The 21,719-nt window shown below is 39.3% G+C and overlaps 2 protein-coding genes across 5 annotated transcripts; both read right to left on the minus strand.

The window, feature by feature from the left end:
- Positions 1-616: 616 nt before the first annotated feature.
- LOC116258993 (uncharacterized) lies at positions 617-7,943 on the minus strand. Of its 4 annotated transcripts, none has more exons than XM_031636567.2 (8): positions 7,089-7,943; positions 5,582-5,915; positions 3,817-5,258; positions 3,465-3,578; positions 3,090-3,268; positions 2,284-2,396; positions 1,405-1,479; positions 617-1,311 (listed from the first exon to the last, which is right to left on the minus strand). In XM_031636567.2, the coding sequence occupies exons 1-6, from the start codon at positions 7,515-7,517 to the stop codon at positions 2,345-2,347; spliced, it is 2,550 nt and encodes an 849-aa protein (XP_031492427.1). In that variant the 5' UTR covers positions 7,518-7,943; the 3' UTR covers positions 617-1,311; positions 1,405-1,479; positions 2,284-2,344. The 4 variants fall into 4 exon arrangements, with proteins under 4 accessions (XP_031492427.1, XP_031492424.1, XP_031492425.1 ...); XM_031636564.2 differs by having other exon boundaries at positions 1,405-1,549; XM_031636565.2 differs by having other exon boundaries at positions 617-1,282; positions 1,405-1,553.
- Positions 7,944-10,475: 2,532 nt separating this feature from the next.
- Positions 10,476-19,882, minus strand: LOC116259080 (transcription initiation factor IIF subunit alpha). The gene is made up of 10 exons (XM_031636696.2): positions 19,731-19,882; positions 19,344-19,631; positions 19,089-19,247; positions 18,526-18,671; positions 17,922-18,331; positions 15,230-15,345; positions 13,183-13,317; positions 12,350-12,562; positions 11,965-12,180; positions 10,476-11,036 (listed from the first exon to the last, which is right to left on the minus strand). Exons 2-10 carry the CDS (start codon positions 19,512-19,514, stop codon positions 10,947-10,949), a joined length of 1,656 nt encoding a protein of 551 aa, XP_031492556.1. The 5' UTR covers positions 19,515-19,631; positions 19,731-19,882; the 3' UTR covers positions 10,476-10,946.
- Positions 19,883-21,719: the final 1,837 nt, after the last annotated feature.

A 21,719-nucleotide genomic window follows, 5' to 3' on the forward strand; every position in this document is an offset into this window, starting at 1 on the left:
GTACTTCAACACCTAAACTTAACACTTAACACATGCCATTATGCTTGGATGTCCAAATGCCTATAATGCTCTATAATGAAAAGGTAAACCCCTATAGTTACATATATAAAAAATGAAAAATAATTACCTTCTTGAATGAAGAAAAAGTTCCCAGGCATCCAATCAAACCCCATGCAAAGGGTATCAGGAGTCGATTTTCCGGTGACTTCTGTGGCCTACCGGTACATCGATAGCACTCTACCAACATCGGGTCTACACTTGCCCACTATATAAATTATAAAACGCAAAGTCTGAACTGTCATACTTCACCTGCTTTTATAAATTATGTTCCCAAGGCGTACTTGGTCCTAAAAAACAGGCAATTGGCCTTACTAGTTAAGTAAAACTATAAAAATGTGGAAATAACAAAATTATGTAAAGCTTTTTGATGATCGCAGAAAAGCATTTGACTTTTTTCGTTGCCCAACTTAACAAAAAAAGTTTAACATCTGAATATTTTCGGTACCCACAAGGAAAATAACACAATTACAATCCATTTTTCTACCACAATATGGATTTAGTTTTAAAAAAAAAAAGCAGCAATATATTCTGGACATGAAGAAGAGAGAGACATAAATTCAGGAATGGACAATATCTTCATTTGTTTAAATAATGCGGTGACATTATGCAGACAAACAAAAAATAGATACATTGATTCTTCTAGTGCCCAACGAGCTCTAACCAATTATAAAAGAACGTTTTGCTTGTTACTTACATTTCCGAGTAAAGCTCTCGGAAATCATCAGACATTATCCGACTAGTGATCTCATTCTAGCAGATCAATTATGTAGGAGAGACAAGTTTGTCCAATCTAATGGGGCCATGCAATGAACAAAAATGCATTTGCCCACCAAGCACAAAAGAATTAGAGCAGCTCTTACCAGCACCTACTTTGAGCTACTAAGGAGTGAAACCACTAAGAAATACAGCATGTACTTTGACGAGACTGATATCAATGGAGCAATTCCCCGTACCAACCAACTGAACGCATATCAGAAGGGGAATTGGTCAGATGATACTTCAACTTGCTGTCTGGAAAAAGAGGAACAAGAGAGGTCACGTGCGATGACCACAAACAGGGTCTCTGGCGATTCTGCAGAAAACTGCTTCCACTGCTCCAGGTGCTCTAATGCAAATGACTAGCAGGCTCTTTCTCCAACGAGATTCAGGGCACAAGGGAAATGAGTGGGCGCTGACCAACCAATCAACACATTGCCATGGAAAGTCTATTCAGTGTTTTATGCTGTGATAACTAGGGTTAGATTGCCCTGCCTGTGATAAGGTCAATTGAAATAAAACTTCACATGCATAGAATAAAAAGCCTGGGAAACAACGTATAAAACAGACTAGATTAGGAAAGCCTACCAAAAAGGGTTAATGCAGCAGAGTCCATACTCCATACTCTGGGTAATCCAGCATGACATAGACTGAACTGCCAATCTAATCCGATCCAGCACGCAGCATGCAAACAACAAAGGCGAGGAACCTTTAGGTTTGCAAGCAGCTCTCACTTCCTTAAATAAATGCAACAAAAAGAAAACAAAAATGTTAGCACATGGCTTATGAACTAGATTCAATCCTTTCGGTGTGACTGTATTTGAGAAAATATGGACACTGGACACCTTGGCTAATATTAGGTGATTGTTGACCCATACATCTGTCCAGACTCCAGACACAAATTTTTTACCACCTAAAAGATGGATCTCCACCGACTTAAAAGACCATACACTAGATATGTTTGTGAGACATGTATCATTTTCCAACCCTAATACAACAAACTTGCTTCTAGTTTAAGCCTTTCAAGGCCCTGGCTTCCAGTGCCTGCAAAAAAGGGAGTACAAAAACTTCGTTTACAGTCTACTATATATTACATCTCTCTAGCCTTCCATGAATATTTTATCTTGTTTTCTAGACTGGGAAAACTTTGACTGAAAGAAAAAGAAAAAGAAACAGATATTACATTTATAAGCCCTAACATATTCTGCCTAAATATAGAATTTGATTGCAGTTAAATACCATGAATCAGCCTTAGCACTATAAGGAAAAAAGTGGCAGGAGATTGAAGAGTAAACATTTGCACTGTCCAAACCACAACCACACATCATCATTGACCACTACTGAAGACACTGGGTAGCAAAAGGATCAACTTTCAAGTACAGAATAGAAGAAAGAATTTGTACTAGCCTTTGATATTAACAGCAAAGAAACAATACGAAAAAAAAAAAAGAGAATAAACTGAAGTACCTTAGTCTTAGATGTGATTATAACTGCACAGTGAAAAAGAATTGGAACAACTTGAGTACAGTTATCGCTCTGTAAAAGGCTGGAAAAGTCCTTTTGAGTCATCATAAAACCACCTGTATAATTGAATCAAAACTTAGATGTATAAAATAAAGAAAGAAATTAAATTTACAATAAGCTAAGATATATTGCAATCAGCCTAAACATACTCTCTGCACAGGAAAACATTAAACACTGCAACAAATCTTTGGACCTAACTGAAATAGGACAGACATGAACTGCATAACTGGATAGAGAAGCCTCGAGCATTGTACACAATTATTGGATATAAACTTGCAAAAGAAAGTAGAAGGAAAAAAACCATTTCTTAACTCCACCACACACACATAGATACAATGGGAATTAACGAATTTAATGGTCTAGAGCAGAGGATATCATTGACAAATATAAGTGACAACACCAAACATGTATAAAACACCTGTGAAACCACCTCCCCTAAAAAGAAAAGTGAAAATTGAAAACCATCAGATGTAAGGACCTTCAAAGATTGGGTAATACCAACTGCAACTTGGTTCAGCTCCAAAAGAATGCAACAGCAAACAAGTGAACATGACTTTTTTCTACATGCATAACAAACTAGTGTATTAAATCCTTTTTCTTAAATATGCTCCATCATAATGAAAAGATACGTCACCAAAGGTAGTCCATCTAGCAAGTTTACAAATACTTGTAAAATGCATCACACAGACATGTCAAGCAGTAAATAGCAACTGCAAGATACATTATACACGGACATTAAAGAAATTTACCTGCAGAACAGGAGAGGACTTGAACTTTTGCTGGTTTCTGATCCTAAACGCACTCCACTTTCTTTTTCTAAACGCACTCCACTTTCTTTTTCCTGTCTATACCTGCTTTCAGACATTACAGAACATGGACCTCGAATGAGGTGCACAAGTACATCATTTTGGTGATTAGATTCGTAAACCTGTGTAAAACAATGAAAGTATCAGCTGTTGTGAGCTAAGGCCCATGCCCAACAAAGAAATGATGCCCAAAGTAGACTCCTAATGAAAAGGTAAAAAATTAGAATAAAAAAATTTAGAAACACAAGTAAACTAACAGAAGCTCTTCTATGTGTGGCAAATATGAAGTACAAAATTTGATGCAAGGATTTTACCAACCTCATTCTCCTCTGGAGTACAAGGCTGACCAACACTCTGTGGCAGGTTGCTGCAAGAGTAGCACATACTCACACGTGCCCATTTGGTCCCATTTGTATTATCCTCCCATAGAGCCTGTACAAACAAACCCACAAAAAAAAAAGAAAAAAGAAAAAAAGAAGTCATTCAGCAACCCAGCCAAGCTGTAAGATCACTTACATTTATGATGTGCCTATGCATATGAGGGAAGAACTAGAAAAGAAATGACGCTGGAGAAATATCGGTGAAAAATTGCCAATTTAACAATAAAACAATAGCCAAACAAACCTTTATTCTCAAATTTAGCCTAAAGATATGAGAACTTGTAGTATACCTCAAGCTTTGCAACATAGGGTGCACCACTGGGATCTTCAGAATGAAAGAAGGCATGATCCTGCAACTTATACTCTACTTCGTTGATACAACAGGCCTGATAGTAAGATTTTCCATCAACAACCTGCAGTTGTTTACCCCAACTAACACTAGGGAACCTCCCTTCTGGAAATTTACAATCTACAGCTTTCTTTTCATTTTGTATGGTTGCAGTAACTGGCCGAGAGATATTCTGATCAGCTTGACTAACCACACCACAACTGTCGTGTTTACAAGAATCATGTGAGCTAGATGATCCATCCAGTCCTGCTGGCACAATGTTGCCATTTTCAAGAAGAGAACTTGCTGAAGCTTTGACACAGAGACTTTCATGGGATACCTCTCCTGTTTGGGCTTGATTTGAAGGTTTAAAGACAAGGCCACTAGTATCAGATTGTTCAAGTGGTTGAGGATGTTCTGATGTAGGGATTTTCTTTGGAATTTTCTCATCATTCATAATTGGTTTTCCAGCCTCAGTTTGATGTATATTATCACCCTGCTTCTCAGTTTCTGAAGTGGAAAATGGATGGAGGTCAATCTTTATACCATCTGTATGAGTAGGTTGCCCTTCCCCAATTTCAACTGCCCCACAGGAAACCTGATGGTTAGACATTCCAGTACTCAGCATTGTTCCATGTCCAGTTATGTCTTCAGGTATACTTCCCTTAACAGTAAGCACATGGTTCACCAGCATCTCCTTGTTAGGTTCGGTAGCACATCCATCAGCTGCTAATTTCTGCTGATTAGACTTTTTATCACTAGTCTCTATTTTGTTCTCCATAGATGATTGTGGACTATTCGCATTTGATAGTTTCGGCACATCAACAAGTTTCCCGATACGGCCATATTTAAGTGGTAATGGCTTTCCATGGTTTGAAATCAAGCATTTAGGGCAATTCCATTCACCTTGAGGAATGCTTTTCTGATTGTATGCATGGAGGCACCTCACGTGGACACCCTTCTCACAAGCATCACATACAAGTAAACTTCCAACATCAGTAATGGTAACTTTGCATATTTGGCAAGTTAGAGGTGCATCCATGTATGCAAGTGAAGGAGGTGACCACACTGGATGACTATGAGATCCAGGTTGTAATAATTTCTGAATGTCTCTCACAATGTCACTATGGCTAGCTCGTGCAATGCCCAATGAACTTGCATGTTGCACAGTCTGATGAATAGAATAAGGACCGCCTGACGCATGATGAGGCACTCTAGAATCCTTAACATCAGGCAGTTGAGAAGTTGCTAATGATGTAACGTCTTTATGTATTCCCTGATCCATTCTAGAGCCATAAATTGTCTGCTTCAATCCTTGAGAAATCTTATCCCGTGAAACAGAAGAAAATTGCACAGAGGATGAACCAGGAAAAGCACCAAGCACTTGATCACCGGCAGATGTTGCTGCATTAGAAAGAAGAAGAAAAAGAATAAGAGAAAAAAAGAAAAGAAAAGGATTTTCTTTTTTGAAAAATTACAGCAAGATAGTGAGAATAATAATCAGTGTTTCCATGGACTAGCAATAAAAGGATTCCATATGCAAAAGAAAGTCCATAGCATCTTCCAAATCAGAAACAACAAAACAAGTAAAAGATCATTGATTTTCAAGAAATTTTTACAGAACAAACATGCAGAAGATACGTAAGCAGACATCACTGGAGAAGTTAGTAACCCAGACTGACATCAGAAACACAATATAATGGGGAAAGAGGAAGCAACAAACATACCTCTTAGTGATTGAGCAGAATGAGACATTCCACCATAACGTATCTCGGTTTTTACTTGCTGAGAAGAATCAGTTTCTAACTGACTGCTACTAGTCACCAGTGGTTCATTGGCTTGTGCATGATTGTGACTTGCAGATGCTGAAACTGGCCTAGTTTGATTAACAGGTGTGAATGGTTGAAAACCTGTCAAAGATGGCGCCATGGAATTGAGCTTGTCAGCAGTTACTTTGAGATTTGTGTTGGATATGCTTTGACCATTTATGCTGGTAACCAGTCCATTATGTGGTGTCTGAGAAGATGATGACTTTGCCGCAAATTCCTTTGCTTCTTCTATCTGCTAGAGATGAAGATATAACATCTGAAATAAGTATGGTAGCACACGAAAACGCTGCACTGTGCAGAGCTGAAATGGCAACTAAAAGTACAGCTTTGGCAGGTCAACATCACAGAGACACTTGGTGTTCATGACAAAGCAACTTGACTAACAAATGAGTTAACATCAGATGTGTTCCAGTGTCTTTACTGCTTTTTTCTTTTAGTAAAAAACTTGATTATGGTTGCTGCTAACCATGAAAACATTGACAAATGGTGGGTTTAGGGTACCCCGCTTACACAGTAGGCTCAATGTTACGAGCATGTGCAGGTAATCCATGCACGGCTTAAGCATTGTCAACTATTTTATTTGGATTGCGTCCAGCATTGTAGCAAAAATCATATCTATGAACAGGCTCCAGACTTTGTATTCATGGTTAGATATCATGACCCTTCCCGAGGTACAGAATCGTTACTTGAAGGAACAGACCCAGGAAATGCAAAGATTGATAGAAAGGCCAGCAGATTCCATAGGAGATGTCAAAGGCAGAGAGAAATGTGGCTTGCTTTAGTAATATGGAGAAAATCATGCAACGCTTAGGAAGTGCTTAATAAATAGTAGTGGATCCATTTGGATCATTTCAAAACGGTTTCTACCGTTTGCCTGCCTCCCTACAGCAATCCAAGGATGTTGGAAAATAGACACCCCAGAAGAAAGGACACAGTAAATATTTATCTGAAAAAAACAAGTCTACTCCTCGAGCTCAAGAATTTTCAATCGAGCAACTATGGCTGAAGTGCGGAGCCGCTCACATTTTCTCTCTCTTTTTGGCCGTGCCGATAGAAATATCTCCATAGCCCCTTTCTTCGTAACCATTACTACCTGGCCATATCTCAACAAGCACTATGCTCATTTAAAATTATTATAAATAACTGAATCATATGTTATACAACAGAGTTAATAAGCCTCAATTTTTACTGTTAAACTAAGAAAACCAATTAAAAGGCAGCTGACTGTATATCGCACCAATACTTAAATGCAACTGTATATCAGACCAATAAGTAAAATCAATGTCAAGTTGTCATAAAAGCATGACGATGGTCGCACCAAAGTGAACGAAGAGAAATGCAAATTCAGGAAATAAATTTGTAAACAAATAAATTGGCAATTTGCATAATTAGAGCCAACCAGAACCTTTTTCATGGTGAGCCGCAGCTTCTCCGCAATGGAAAGCCTCGGCCGACCGAGACCCTTCTGATCGTTCAACCTATTGAGACCAAGATCTTCAACAAGAACCCCATAAGCGTCCTTCGATAGAAGCTCTCTCGGAGGCAAACTCTCGCACATGCAAGCCAACTTCCTCCGGGCCTCCGCCATGAGCTCCCTCTCCACGTCCACCGGGCTCCGCCCGCCTCTCATCCGACCCATCCCCGCCAAGACAATCACGATCTCCGCGACCCTCTTCATGTCAGCATCAAAGTCAGCAGCCTTCTCGGACTCCCCAGAAACCTTCGCCCTCTTGGCCAACCGAATCCCAGGTTCCTCGTCTGCTTTCTCGACCCCGTTTCCGCTCGTCGACGCCTCCTCGGCCTTCACCCGATCCATCGTCTCCTCCTCTTCCATTCCCCAGCAATTCCCCACAGATCTCTCCAACAACGGGCCCTCTCGCTCAAAATTCGACGCAGCAAAGCCCCCGCAGGAATCGAATCGGCCTCTACAGGTCACGTTCGGAGGAAACCCTAATCGGAGACCGCATGAGACTTGACGGAGGAGTGGGAGCCGAGTCAATCAGCCCCTCGCGACCACGAAACCTCGGAAGAGAAGGGAAGGAGAAAGGGAAGCGAAGCAGTGAAAAGAAGAAGAGGGAGAGAGGAGGGAAGATTTTTGAATGATAACACTGATTTGAAAAACTATACAAAAGAAAAGAAATGGAGCGAGAGAGCTGGGGGCAGTGAAGAGAGAGAGAGCGTTTGGTGACGCCCTTTTTTTCCCCGCTTGTGAGCGGAACTTAAGAACCCTCTATCTCTCTCCCGTCTCTCTCTCTCTCCCTTTCTCTCTCCTGTTCACTAGGGTTTTTTGACACGCATATACCATGCTAAGTTCTTTTTCGTTTTATAATAGTCACATGTCTCGTTTCAAGGTAGATCTCGATCATGGAAGTTCTTGCCACATTTCGTGATCTTGGGTATCTCTAAAAACCAGGAAAATAATAGAAAAACAAATAAATATGGGCAAGTTTTAAAAAATATATGGTTTTTCGGAATAAACCTCCCTTGTTTTCCTAAACATGTTTTAGTAAAACAAAAATCGGATCTTAAATCTATAAATCTTAAATTCTAGGATTTAAAATCAGAGGCAATAAAACACCCCTAGATGAAGTACCAATCGGCTTTAGAATCCATTCAGTCAAATTTGGTAAAGAAATTTAGGTTTGGTTACCAATTGAATTTAAATGCAGCATGCAAGTTCATAATTGAGATCCAACAAAAAACTTCTATAGTTACGCATGAATATCAAATGCTATGCTGGTCGAACCAAATATGGAAGCAATAAATCTGTCTGTCCAAACAACTAGTGTAAAAAGTTTTAATTTTGCCATATGAAATATGTTGGATGCAGTTAAGGAGGTTGAGTAGCAGAATGCAAATACGAGTACGGTTGAAAGAGTGCTTCAGCTAACTTCATTCGTCAATTCAATTTGGGTTGTTGGTAACTCCGGTTAAATAGATAAAAATGTATTTTTTTCATTCATGGCACCACAAGCAGGTTTCTTTTAGCATTATTCAAAAACTTGAGCATGCTTTATATTATACCAAAACATCAAGCGTGTCTTTGAAAAAAAAAAACAGTTGTTAATGTAGATTATAGACAGATCTTATCAGATTGTGCTAACATATGTCAAGCTTTGTAGTCATTTAATTTGAAGCTTTAGAATCGGAGACCCTAAATCATGTCTCCATACTTAAAGGGTGTTTGGCAGCGGGGACACTTTGTGAGTGTCACATGAATCTACTCGAAATACTAAAGTAGGTTCAAGGAACAATAGTTTTGTCATTCGATTAACTTGTTTCAATCTTTAGGACAGATTCATGAAATACTTACAAAGTATTTTACTACCAAATGACCCTTAAAGTTTCGTTGGACAAACAAAATAGTATGTCTGTTTTATAAATCTTGCCCAAAGATTGAGGTAGTTTCATGTAATACCTTAAAATGCATTTGATAAATCTACCAAACTTTCAAGACAAATTTATTATACTGTTTCATTTACGAAAGGACCAACATTTTTAACTCATTTTTATCCTCCCTTTTCCCTATTTGAGAGGGTGTGTATATTTTCTTTGAATTTGAACTCCATATGTATTTGTTCAATCCAGATCGGATCTTATTGAACTCCTCCGCCGCCTAAGGCCTTTTTAGTTCTATCCCCTTCCCTCAATCCAAGGCCCCTTGGGGTCCTAATGCCAAAAAACTAAAATTTTAGTTCGGAATTAGCTGAAATTAATTCAGAACATGGCATGTTGTCGATGTCATTTTACGGGGACTGGTTTGTTTGCTTGAGGAGAAGGGAAGATCGCCTTTTGACTCAGCATACCTAAGCTTTGAAGGTTAAGAGATAGTAATAAAATAAGCTCATCTTTGATAATTTGACAGTTGTAAGAAAAAGTCAGACCTACCAACAACAAGTTTTTCCAATTTATAACTGCCATCTTTCACATGCAGTAGGTGACCAAAATAAAATAGACGGCTTGAATCTATATAACAAATGGCTCACCGCGCTTTCTGCATCCAATTACATACATCTTGCATATTTGACCCTAAAACTCCATTGTTCAATTGTCAGGGTGTTGCTCTACAAGAATAAGAATCAGAGAGAGAGAGAGAGAGAGAGAGAGAGAGAGAGAGAGAGAGAGAGAGAGAGAGAGAGAGAGAGAGCATCAACATTTTGTCTGTTGAGAGTGGAAGAATACTCGGCAAACTTAAAGGAGAAGACCGCATCATTTACTCGTGAGCTGCCAATTAGCATCAGTGTTTTGGAGGAAGATTAGTGAAATTTTTGCCAACAAATTGGCCAACACAAATTTACATTCAATAAATATTTAAAGAGTGCTACAAGCACAATTTCAATATGATGGCTGTTGGCTTACTACGAATGTTCGGGAATATCAGAACGGCGTCGTATTTGAAAATGTGTGCATTGCAGGATGACGTACTGCGATGTTAGTGACCTTGAAGCTTCTACGCATTCAGCAACCCCAATGCATGGCCATCCCAAACAAGTACTGTAATTTCAAGTGACCTTGTTCAGCTAGATTGGTCTTTGATGGTAGTGTGAAAAGAGAAATGTATAAGCATGGTATTTTCTGGTTGGGGTCTAGAGAGAGAGAGAGAGAGAGGGAGAGAGAGAGATAGAAATGAAAAACAGAATCTACCAAAGCGAGGATCGCCCATAGGTTAGCAAGAAGAAATCACTTGAAAAACAATAACAACGATATAAACACGCCTAGGAAGGCCCAATTTGTTATATTTTGCTTGAATCTCCATGGTGGTTATAGATAGATTACATGTACCCACTAGCACTCAAAACAACTAAAAACTGTTGTATATTGCATCTCATAATACTACACTTGGTCTTAGCCAAAAGGCCGAGAAGGACATGCATCTCATAATACAAGCATCAGAGTCATAAAGGCCCATATGACGTGCAGATGCGGGTTGCTGTGTTACCCAGGAGAGCACTAATACAGGGACAGAAACTTTTAAGGCCCTTGGACCAAGATAAGTATCCATTAGTACATTGTTCCACGTTTCATCCATTTTCTGTGGAATGTTCAAATACCTCTGCCTTTTTTGAAATATTATGAGCTGTTCGCTAGGACTCTGCGAGAGTACACAGAATATGGACTTCTTATGCAAGTACAAGATCAGCTGTTGTGCAACAAGACAGAAACCTAGTCTATAAATGTGTCGATGCAACCCAAAAGAATGTAATATGTTTGTATTTCTCCATGAACACGCAATGGATGGACGGTAGAAGCTTTGCCGCATTACTCATTTCTCTCTCAATACAACGAAATTGGCCCCATTTGTCTTCTGTATTCTGGAGATTTTCTTCAGGATCGCAGCAAAAGATGACTTATCCTGAAAAAAAAAAATCATAACCATAATAACAGTATCAAAACATGTTATAAAAGTTGACTGACAAAAAATGCAAAAGTAGAATCTGACATTTTTTCCTAGGCACGGCAGAACTCAAAATGCAAAGCCAGAATATTCAAGGTTTTCAGTTCTTCTCCAGCATCAAGACCAGACCGCCTACCGTGCTGGTAAAGAAAGGTTTAATGTTGCATAAAAGGACCTACATTTTACCATTTTACATGTTCAAGCACACAATCGTCATTTCTAATAATATCTGAATAGCCTTTTGTTGTACCAGCATCAGGAACAGCAAGCTATTTTCAGTGGATTATAAGATATATATGGGACAATTCTTGAAGTGACCATGAAAAACAACCAAATCATATCCCAGTGTTCAAAGAGTAGATTCTGAGAAAGTCTGGAACATCAGCATATTCTTCTTAGACATGAAAGCTGTAGCTTGTAAGCAAGTAGCTAGGATTCCTCTTTCCCTGGACTGTGCCTTCAAGTAGTTTTTGGTGTCCTTTTCTGGTGGTTTTCCCTTATAATCAGCAACTATTACTGTCATATTCATTCCCTCGAGAACTTAGAACACAGGTTTGCATATACACTTTTTTGGTGCATACCAGGCACCTCATATTGTTTCCAGGTTTTCCATCTTAACTCTAGAAAGACTAAGCACACACAACTGCACTGTGTCTACGGATATTCAACCCTTCTGCATCTACTGCTCCTTTTTATTGCTCCAAAGCACATGGCAAAGGTTTCTGTACCACACTAGTCATGATTTTTTTTTTTTCTCATCAGCATGTGTTGCTGCCGGGTATCACATTGCTCAGCTAATATGAACTTTAGTATAGCCCAACTGAAACATATGTTTATCAGAACCTCAAGAGACTTAATATTTGCAAGAAAGCAGAACAGAACATACCTCAGGCGTCTTTAGTCTTGCCTTGAATTTGGCCACAAGATCTTGTGTTGTTACTGGAGCAACCTGCAACAGCACAGCCCTGATCTCTTCTTCGCTAACGGATCCTGTAGCTGGTGCACTTCCACTTTTTGCAGCAGATGGTGCAGGAACCTTTTGTGGAGCATTAGTTCTTGAAGCCGGAGTCTCATCTTTGGCAGATGCAGCTTGTCTCGTGTCCTATGGAAATGTCAAAGATAAGATTAGGAGGGCAGATGCAAGAACTAAAGGTACGTGTAACCTCATCAAGTGAGTGAAAGTCGTTCATTTTGTACACATAACATGAAGACCACTGAATTCCATTGTCAGATAAGAATTCATATAACTGTATATTTAAAAAAACTCATACATTCTCAGTTTTCAGCTTCTTTGCTGTACCAGAACCAGCAGGCTTCACATCATCGCTACCAGATTTTCTTTTTGCTTTTGAAGACTTTGCTGAAGAAGGAGTGCCACGTGTAGATCCAGAAGCAACTGGTTTTGTAGGTGTGACATCAGGCTCCTCCTTTAAAGTATCCTTCTGCTTAGGAGCTAAGACTGGGGATATGCCAGACTCATCCTCCTGCAAAGGCGAGAAAAGAAAATCACAAGAATTCAGGGTGAAAAGTTGAAAGACAACATTGGTTTGAATAAACTATGAGATAATTAATACTCAACTTTTTGTCATCTCTCCCTAAAGAAAAAAGAAAGCAATTCTGATTCGCTACTCATTATGATAAAAATCCTAAAGATCTACCTGTCATGTTTTTAATTAAATGAAACACGAGCTATAATTCTGAAGCACTGCTTGTACTACATAAATTTAGCAGACAATCTGATCTGATCCAACAAATGGTGATCACAATTAATTTGTCTGCTGAGACTTCCTAATGAAGAAGCAATGATGCCAGCAGAAGACATTAATAAAACTAGCATTCATCAAGGTTGACTTATTTCAGCTTACTGCGGTCTCAAGCTTAGACTCTAGCTCAGGTTTGAGGACACATCCACATGCATGCACCTACATGTAGGCAGGCAAACAAAGGTTCTACGTATGTGTATATCCATTCATGAATCACATAAAAACAACACATAGAGATTTGACAACCATCTATATGCACACGTGTGTGTGTGTGTGTGTGTGGAGAGAGAGAGAGAAAGAAGAGACACAGGGAGAGAATAATCTCCTAATATGCAACTTACCTCTTCCTCCTCCTCCTCCTCCTCAGCATCTGACTCATTTAGTCCACCTGCTCGGCCAAGAAGCTTCTTCAACTCTTTCCCAGATTTGCTCAGACCTTCTTCATCTTCCTCGCCCTCATTCTCATCCTCGTCATCCTGAAGGATTGTAGAGAAGTTCAGTTTTCTAGTTAGATTAGTCCTTGCATTTTCAGCTATTTGACAATTAGAACAACATTTGCATGAGAACAATAAAGAAGAGGAGGCAAGTTATCATGAACCAGAAAGCACTTAGCCAGTGCAAGAAAGGTTAATATAATTTTAAATGCATACACTTTTTCAATGAACCCAGATACCCGAAGTAAACCACATAAGTGTACACTGTTAACTCTATCTGGACAGAAAAACCATCCAAGGCCGAATTTGAAGTAACCCTTCACCTTCGTTCAGACAAGATGGTGGTCTTAACTTGGGAATAAGATTTCGACAAACCCTTAGGCTCTGTTGACATTGTCAGAAGAAGAGCAGTTACTACAAGCTTCATCAAATTTGCCTCTGAGGAATTTATGCCATTCCCTTTCTGCAAGAACTATGGTCAGAAGTCTATCTGAAAAAGCTACCACTGACTTTTAAAAGTTTCTGCATTCTGCGTACTTTGTAATTTAAGGGTCAAATTTCATCAAATGATTTAATCAAGCTACCAGTGACTTATAAAAGTTTCTGTATCTGGAGTACTTTGCAACTGAAGTGTTAAATTTAAGACTTGAAATTTGCATATACCTACCTAATAATCTACTTCTGCAAGGAAAACCTTTCTCAATTCTACCATTGTTGCGTTCAATATGATAGCTTTGACCTACAGAATCTTTTTTACTTAAATATAAGCTGAAAGAAGTACCTTATCAGATAAGTTTTTCTCTTTTCAACAGTTATATATAAAGACCGGTTTTCCATCCCCTTCTCTGACCATATAAGGACAAAAAAACATCTGAAATGTCACCTAATTTTCAAATTCATTGGAATATAAACTCAAAAGAGAGCATGAATCTGTCCTAAATTACTTTTTTAATGTTTTGATTTGTACAACATTTTCATGGCATTTTCCTGGCCAGTATTGTCCCAAGAATTACATTTTTTAGTTTCTGATGTCTGAGATCTTAGGTCTTGAAAATAACATCACTAAGCCCACTTGCTGAAGGAAACTCAAGTCATCTCAATGTTCTTGTAGTCAACAACGAACAAGAAAATAATGAACATCTTTGAGACATTTTTTGAGTTCAAATATCCCAAATATTCTGGCAACATGCTCGTTCAGGCAGAAAGGGTCCAAATCCTTCCAAAATATCATTAAACATGCAGGCCAATATCCTGACAGGTTTACACAGATTTTACACCTCAATGAAATAATGAGATTATAGTCCAGGTGATAAATCTCATAACACAAAAGTATAATCTTATACCCGTAGTAAACCAACAAAAGGATGAAGGAAAGGTTCATAAAGCATTGATGAGCTAAGCAAGAATGCTGATTATCATGATGGCAATGACAGTGGTAACAACAATGAAAATGCTACCAATAATGACTGTGAGCATAAAAAATAAGAATCAGAGTATCAATGATGAATCTGTATGACTTATTTCTGAAAACAGATACAGTCCTTTCCTTTATAGTTTATCCTAACATATCATGAATGAAGCCATCAGTCAGAACTCTATATGAGAAATTTGCACAAACAAATAATGTTTTTCATATAGTTTAAATTTTCAAACATATAGTGAAAATGATGACGTCAAGAACTTAAAACAATAAACTCATTTCCCAAAACAAGTCAATTCCTTCACTTTTTTCAACATATATAAAAACATCAAAGATGATAAGACAAGAACAGACGTTCTGCCTACCTAAGCAAGCTTCCAAGCTAAATTATCTGTTTGCTTAGGTTAAGAATTAAGACATTAAGGTAATTGAGATAGGACACCTATTATAGTCTATTATGTTATCAGGCATAAAAACTGCACACTCAAGGTTGTAGGACTCAGAAATGTCAGTAATGCCCCTTTACAATCTAACCTGCTTAATCTCAGGAGGCGCTGGAATTTCAGGGTCTAAATCTTCTCGTTCCTCAGGATCATTACCAACAGCCTCATCATCATCCGTAAATATTTCTTCATGTTCCCAGTCATCACCTACACAAAAAGAAAAAAAGAAGTAGAATTAGCATCAAAAGTACAAGTGCCTAACAGGAACAGCACATACCAAGTAACTAGTCATCTAGTTTTGCAATTATACAAGCACCCATGAAATATCAAAGAAATGTCTGATAAATTAAATTTTAAATAAAAACTTCGGATATTCATGGAGAAGTGGGATTCTCATGAAGAACATTCAAGCAGGATCTGTTTGACACGTGAAGTTCAAAGACGAATTACTAAAGCATTTTCATTCTTTGACATCCTCAATATTTCCTTCTGAGTAGTATGTTCTTCCATCTGCTAGGTACAGCAAATACTCAAGCATTGAAGCCTTCATGGCCCTCAAATTGCCAGTCCAATTCATGCACATGGAACACATATTATATTTTTGTGTTGTTCATGTTGTTTGGCATTGAGCTGTTGAATTACTCATATGCAGGCTTCCTATTAATAATTTGCCTTCAGAGACTGCAATTTAACAAAAGTACCATCAAAATCTTCCAACAAGAGAATTCTACAAATATAACATCAGGATCCAAACTCAACGTGATTCATTGCCATCACTGTCATATTCAATGCAACATAATCCATTATTTATTTTCCTGAACAGTCTACTGTAAGACGCAAAGATTATTCAGTAGGAGAAGATAATTTGATAAACCTGCTCAAGAGGAGAACATCCGCTGGTCGTCTGCTAACCTGCCTCTCCGAGCAACACAGGCATGGAATAGAGGGAAAAACCATAGATACAGAGAGGAATAAGGAAGAAACAAAGGCCTACCCTAATTCAAGAAAGAGGGGAAACCTCCAACTTTAATTTCTCTTCATTATCCATGAACCCTAATAGAAAAGAAGTAAGATCTAGATACTTGAGCACGGTGAGTGTTTGGTTCAGTCCCTCATTCAGGTCTGAAGTCTAAAAACTCTGAACCTCACATTGTGACCTGACCCAGTTATTCCCACTAAGATCCTAAAGGTCTATATGACTATTTCTCCTCTCTTAAGAAGCAGCTTGTCCTCAAGGTGTGAATGTCAGAAATTGTCGCCGCACCATAGAAGCATCTTCTCAGGCAAGAGTATTTGAAGCTCCCAAGCACCATTAAATCAGCCTTCCCTTGAACCAGTGCGCCTTGCTCATGAACTCTGCATGAGCCTGTCTCTGTGCATGGTAGCAAACTGTCCTGACATTCACCTTTGTAGAATTTGAGTCAAGAAGCACAAAAAACCGGGTATATGGGGAGGGCCTTTGGCAAAGCTAGACAAACATAATCTTTTATGTGACTTAGTCGGGCCCAGAGAAGCGGGGAGAGGATAGGTGTCTGCCTGTCCTCCAATTTTATTTGGCTGTTCCATGGCGTTTGCCTACAACCCAAACCCATTGACCACCTGGTAAGCAACTTCCTTGTCTATGAGCATCATGTGTTGCTTCATTCTCAGCCGAGCCCTTAGGTTCCATATCATTTCTTCCACAATGGTACCTGAAAAGTAAGGCAACCCTTCTACCTATAGTTTCAACATTTACACCTTTTGGTCTGATGGCCTTAAAGTAAACTGGGACACCAACCTACAGGTAATGAAGTTCATGCACTCATGATTCCTGTTTGATAATTTGACTATAAAAACCCTTGTGATCTATGAAATTAAATCAGTTTTTTGGCTCTTATTACTGGGCTTTCCGTTTAGCTTCACAGAATTTTCAACAGCATAGTTAAGGTGCATGCTAGAGGCTATCTAAAAGCCTTATAAGGTCCAAAAAAACACCTGAAAACATAGATGATGGTGGTGCATATAACAATATCTCTACGTGAAATTATGTCGAACACTTTGCATGCAATCTCTACACATCTATGATTCATTATTCATATAATCTACCCCTATAAAATCCAAGTTCCAGAGCATCAATATCAATCACTTCAGTGTATGTATTATCACGTCTTCCTTCATACTAGAATACAACCTCAATGTCGGGGATACAGCTCACTATAACTGAAGACGGTGGCTCCCAGAAGACAACAGATGACAGAGGGAAAATGACTGGCCTCACCTGCCTACAGCATTTTCTGAGAAGCAGCGACACAGAGGATCAAGGATGCAAGGACTGCCCATCCTGAAGTAAAAGAAAGCTGGGCAATCAAACTTGCCCTTCAAGTGGCAACATTGTCCCCCTCTGTGTGTGTGTGCGTGTGTGTATATATATATATATATATACAGAGATAGAGAGAGAGAGAGAGATTCTTGTTCAGCTATATTTATTAGTATCTTTTGATACAACGTCAACACTCTTATTATATCTTCTGATACGACGTTAACACACACCATGTGAACTAACTAGACATATTTCCTGCTTTTAATCAGCAGGTTCCATAACCTGTCAATTCATCATCAGCATTTTACTTGCTTAAGGTTCTCTTGAACATTCAGCAACATCCATAAAAAAATGGCAGACAAGCATTTAAACAATAAACCATTTGAACGTTTTGGAGAAGGAAAAATGACTTGCAAAACATGATCTCCAATAAAATAGCAAAAAAAAGTAGAATCATACAACATTGAAGAAAAATAAAACTTACCTTTTTCAATATCATCATCATCCATATCAAGATCACCCCCTCTAGGGCCTTCCTCGTCATCATCTGCATTCCTTTTGTTCAGTCCCAACCTATTTTTCCTGTCCTCTTCGTCCTCCTCATCTTCCTCCCCCTTATCAGATCCTACTGCATTATCTTCTTCTTCTTCATTGCCTTTCTTACGACGCCCTCCACCGCCACTGGCACTGCCACCACCGCCGCCGCCAACACCACCATCACCATCACGACTAGATCCTAACTTCTCCACTTCACCAAAAGCTGCAGCTCCATTGTTTGCAGCTTTCATCATCCATCTCTCATAGCCATCTGCCGTCCTCCTCCTATTTTTCATCTTTTCTTCAGCTTCTTCCAGTGTAAGTTGCTTATATTGAGCGACTTTATTAAAATTGAACCTAAAAAGTGAAGGATAAAACAATTGTCACCAATTCCAAAGGCTGAAAGCGCAAGAAACAGCAATTCCACTTAGTCAACATGCAACAAAAGGAAATCCTAGGAACAGTGAGCACTATAACCACAATAGCATTAACCTTCTCATGCAAGACTTCCACATTAAAGTTATGGAAAGAGATCGAGTAAAACTACATACCAAGAGCCTGCAGGGATGGCCGTAAACTCCTTTCCCTGTAAAACTAGCAAATAATAAGTAGCTTGTTGTGCACCCTCTAGCTGACCTTGATATTGATATTGGCCAGTTTCGTCCTCTAGAAGCCATGGTTTATTCTTCAGTTTCTCCTGCAAAGAAAAAAGGTGGAAGAGGCACCATAACACAAGATGAAAATTCCAGACAACGATAACAACAACATGCATTTTCCCAGCCGTTTTGCCATGGAAAATGTCCTTAATCAGAACGACTCATGTTACGCTCCGAAATACCTAAGAGCCTCGAAGAGACATCAAAGTATCCAGAAATTTGGACTATGGAGGTTCCTACTCCGAATGTTCAACATGAAAATCTACTGTCTTCATGCCATGATCCCTATTCATCTTTCCCCATTTCAGTCTTGAAGCTCATCAACTAAGCGTTCCAGGTTAAACAAATAATAACAAGTTCAATGTGCACCGTTGCACCTCCAACCTCTTTTAGAGGCTCAATCACAGACACAGTATAATTAATACGGGAAATACTGAACATTATTCGACAACCCATACCCGCAAGGTTTCGGTCATCTGGCGTCCTTGAAGCCCTTCTTTCTGTAGCGACCATCTAACCTCAGCGTTCTTTCTCCTCGAGAAGACGGGCAATCCCGTCGGAAACCGGCCAATGTAGAAATTCTTGTCAGCGCTGCTGCTTGCCCTAACATTGTATTCCTGCAAGAAGTGCAGAAAAATCCTCGCCCAATCAATCACTATAAAGAAGCCAAGGAGACCGGCATTCAAATTAGCAAGAATGAGGGAAAGGGAGACCCTAATGAGCTTGGTGATGGGGACGCCGCACTCGCGACACTTGGATCGGGTCTCCGCCATGGTTTTGCCGCATGAGAGGCAGAGGGTCGTGTGCTTGCAGTTGCTTCCATAGAGGTCAGAGGTCGACCCGCACCCGCCGCACGACGGCTTCAGAATCAGGTCCATCGACATATCTGCTCCCGCTTCGCCAAGAACGACGGATAAATCAACCAATCGGCTGCCTTTTTCTCCTTCGAATCGCCAATTACCGCGAATTCCCTACCAAGGCATGCCAAATGGTCGGAAACCCTGGGTAATCAATCGGCGAAGCAAGAAAACGATGGCTATCAGGGTGCAAAACAGGCAAACAAAGATCTTCCTCTTGTAATCTCAATCAACATGCCGTACCGAGAGAGAGAGAGTCGCAGTCGCCGGCAGAGCTGCAGAGGGGAGAGGGGTTCTTCCGGGCTTCCAGAAAACAGACAAAATACGTACACGTACGTATATTTTGCAAGTCAAGCCGCCACCAACAGGGCTTGAAACGGATCCGATGAGTCGGAACCAATCCGATATTTCGCGTTTCACAAGGTTCGGGGCAGCGCGGGAAAAAAAAGTAGGGCTTCAACGTTCTTCCTACGATTCTATTAAACAGACATCTCCTTCCTCATCAGCGCTTGGAGAACTTCAAAAAATATCGTCTTGCTCAACGCAAACGCGGTAACACTTTGATGGTGTTCGACAGTGCAAACACGACGGTTTCATGACATACTACTTGTTTTTAAAACATTGTATTTCGTTTCATAAAATATGGTGTGATTAGTGTCTATTTGATTTAGAAACATTACATTATAAATATTTCCATTCTGCTTTTTAAAATGATAGAAGAGTTTGTTCTTGAATGATTGATGCAATGGACGGGATAAGAACTCATAGCATCAACTCTATGTATTGTAAAAGGAGAATCATCAATGTGCAACTTAAAACATGGTGAGGCCAATTGTCTAAAAGTAAGTTATGTACCATAAAAGTTGAGGGGTTGAACGAAGACTTCGACCTTTAACTGGGTGGTAAGCTTCTCAAGATCACCAAAAAATAATGAAATAATTAAACTTAAATTATTTTAAAATAATTTTTTAATCGACTGCTCACACCAACCCCCATGTATCTCTGCCATGCCCCGATATAAAGGGAATCCCCACTAGACTAAAGCAAAGATTTTCACTTACTAGCTAAGGCAACTATAGTTTTGTAGATAGACTTATCAAAAACACCAAGTGGAGTAATGGAAGACTTTGTAGGATTATCATGATGCCTACTTTCCATTTAATTTTTGTAAAGGTGGGCATTGTGTTTTGATCAATCACTGTATTTACTCCATGTATGACTATAATATCATCATGAAAAGCAACAATGGGTGAGAGGTGGCGCTATCATCTCAATATTGGAACCTACATAGGAATTATGCTCTTTAATTTTATGATAAGCATTTCTACAATGAAAAGGAAAAGGGAAGATCTGAGAGAGCCCCGCCTCAAACCTTCATGAGTAGGAAAAAATGTCTCTCTACCCAGTCATTAGTTTGTGATAAATCTATCTTATAGGGCATAGTGGTCCAGCCTCTAATAGTTCTTTATACTATTGCCTAACTCATGTGTCAAGAGGTTCTGGTCATAGTTGGCCAACTCACTAAGTTGGCTCGAGAATCGCATGAGTCAGTTCGGATTGCTAAGAAACCTGCCCACGAGTCAATGTTGGCTCGACTCGCCCCTGATTTTGCCCCTAACTCGACCCGACTTGGCCTGATTCGACCCTAACTAGTCCTCAATAGAAGATTGAATGAAGGACCTTTTCCATTGATCAATGCATTGCCTAGTTATGTTTCAATGAAGGTAGAGCAAGCATCCCATACTCAAGACAGAGGGACGTCCCAATAATAATGAAAGAGAAACATTTTTTTCTTCATCATAAGATTTGCTTGAGCATGAAAGAACTTGGTGTTTTGTCTCCATTAGAATGTTTGAATCCAGAAAAGAGAATCCCTTTTTAGTGCCAAATCAAAGTCTAAGCATCAAGTCCAAACTCCAACCACAAGCCACAGGCGAGTCCACGTTGGAATGGATGCTTTATCATGTAAGGTGCTTGATTTGCTCCACTAGAGTGCTCCACATTTCTCGTCTTTTTTGTCGTGAAACAAACTTGCCCGAAGACCTGTTATTTGTACATTAAATTAGTGTTTGGTAAGAAGAAGAACATAGTGTTCTTCAAACGCGTTTGGTAAGAAAAACATTGTGTTGTTGAAACTCGTATCGTTAAGACAAGTGTTGGAAAAATGTCATGTCGTGTTCTAAGAACAATATGTTATCTTTATTATGTCGTCTTTGATATAGTGGAGAAAAA

The sequence above is a fragment of the Nymphaea colorata genome, chromosome 8 (genome assembly GCF_008831285.2).
Source record: "Nymphaea colorata isolate Beijing-Zhang1983 chromosome 8, ASM883128v2, whole genome shotgun sequence".
In the NCBI taxonomy this organism is placed as follows: domain Eukaryota; kingdom Viridiplantae; phylum Streptophyta; class Magnoliopsida; order Nymphaeales; family Nymphaeaceae; genus Nymphaea; species Nymphaea colorata.